This window comes from Polistes canadensis, unplaced genomic scaffold, assembly GCF_001313835.1.
Source record: "Polistes canadensis isolate GaletaPanama2010 unplaced genomic scaffold, ASM131383v1 scaffold_282, whole genome shotgun sequence".
Lineage (NCBI taxonomy): Eukaryota > Metazoa > Arthropoda > Insecta > Hymenoptera > Vespidae > Polistes > Polistes canadensis.
In genome coordinates, this window is record NW_014569829.1 from 198,243 (window position 1) to 200,385 (window position 2,143).

Here is a 2,143-nt window from a genome sequence, read left to right on the forward strand (position 1 = left end):
TAATTTTATTAGCGATGATCAATTTAATTAAACAGCTTTTGGTTGTTCGGGCTGTTTTTCGGAGTTCATATCTATTTATATATTTATATAAATAATAAATATATAATAGATTTGTCGAAAATGATTTTATTATTATTTAATCTTGATGAAAATAAATAATAAAATTCTTCAAACTTTTTCGATTCACTGTAGTAGGTGGTTGTGTGTACTCACCACCCCCTCCCCTTATCCACCTTACGAATGTAAAAAAAATATATTTTATCTAACGAAAATACGGTTTTCTTGTTTATTTTTTTCCTTCTACTAAATTGATTACTTTCTCGTTAGAGTTCATATTTTTGGTTTAGAATTTTTTTCGAGTTGCATATATGTGTTTAACGAATGTTATTATTGGTGTAGAGTATACGGGGCCGCATATATGCGTTTTCAAAGTTTTTTTTATCTCGAACGTGATATAATTACAATTATTATAAGATTACTATTTTATAATATAATTTATAATATATATTATATAATGTAATTATTAAAAAGAAAAAGAAAATAATTTATGGAACCTTTAGGTAGATTTTCTATGGAACTAAGTTTGAAGATCATCATGTGTTTTGTTTTCTTTTTAATTCTTTTTTATTTCATATCGATAATCTCGATGCATAAAAATAAATGAATAAATAAAACAAAAAGAAGAGAAATAAACGAATTTTATAGGATCTATGTTGCTCGTTCATTTTTTGTATTTCATATTTGTCAAATAAAAAGAACTTATGGGATTATTTACAGTATGGGTCAGTTTTTTTTTTTTAAACCTATAAATGTATTTACGAATCGATGAAAAAATATTCGAATATCGATTGTAATAAAAAAGTTATATATATATAGTGTCGCATACGTTTTTCAATATTACGAATAAAAAGTATTTGTATTTTTTCCTTTATAATTATACAATTGGAATTTTATCCTCAAAGTATAATAACAGAGGGGGATTTGATTTTACTCGTTTGAAAAACATACCCTTTTTTTTGGTCGTTCGTGTTTTGCACGACAAATAACACTGTTAATGGATTTAATATTTTTTTTTTTACCTATACCAACACGAAATATGACAAACGATATGGTTTCTTTTTTTTTTCTTTTCTCCCTGTCATCGTGTGCGTTACCAAAATATTGTCAATCAAATTATTTGTTTTATTTTTATACAAATATTAAAATTAAGTATTCGACTAAAGAAAAGAAAAAAATCAAATAGAAATATTTCCTATAGATTATTTGTAAAACGTACAAAAAAGAAAAAAAAAGAAAAAAAAAAGAAAAAACTGTAAAATGTAAAAATTAAATTGATCGATGATTTATTACGTTTGTTATTTCATTTGAAAATAAAAAACAAAAATAAAATTTACACAGAAATTATATATAAAATAAAAAAAGAAATATTCATAACAAAAATACGTAATTAAATGAAATAATAATTAAAAATTCCAACCTAAATAATATGTGCAATTGAGGATTAAATATAAATAAAAAATATTGGAATAATAATGAATATAGATAAACGAATTACCTCGTGAATATTTTCTTGACTGGCGCAGATATTTTGACGACAGGACATTGTTGAATCAGAATATTTGCATAATTTGAAAATAGAAGGTGAAAGGTAAGAATGACAGTGATCATCCGTCGACTGAATAATTTCTTCCTCGTTTTGTTCCTTCATAATCGGCAGATATTCACCGCTGCAGTCAAGATTTGCCAGATATCCGTAAAGATTGAGGAAGGTACGAAGACATATCATCGCAGAACCGCCCTTAGGCTCCTCCGTCAGTAACTCGCAAACGTAAATCATCGTCTCCGTTAAGTTCTACGAGTTTTTTACTTTTTTTATTTTTATTTTTTTTTTTAAACGTACAACCGATCGAGAAATTATGCTAATAGCAAGTATAGAAAATTTTTTTGATTTCTTCTTCTTTTTCGATAGGATACAAAGATGATATCGTTGTACCTTCGAGTAATGATAACGTTTATATAGGGTGAAACATTTGAAATCGAAGTATTTTTCGTATCTACTTCTATTGGGTTACTAAAGAATATTTCCTATAAATTTATATATATATTATTATATATTTTTTATACTTTATTTGTAAAGTAATAA

At 25.2% G+C, this 2,143-nt stretch overlaps 1 protein-coding gene across 1 annotated transcript in view; it reads right to left on the minus strand.

Moving 5' to 3' along the window:
* Positions 1 to 2,059, minus strand: part of LOC106791056 (DNA ligase 1-like) — a 4,840-nt gene extending 2,781 nt beyond the window's left edge. The window contains exon 1 of the mRNA XM_014756412.1: positions 1,556 to 2,059. Within this exon, the coding sequence (XP_014611898.1) occupies positions 1,556 to 1,837 (282 nt within the window). The 5' untranslated portion in view covers positions 1,838 to 2,059. The remainder of the gene's footprint in view (positions 1 to 1,555) is intronic.
* Positions 2,060 to 2,143: the final 84 nt, after the last annotated feature.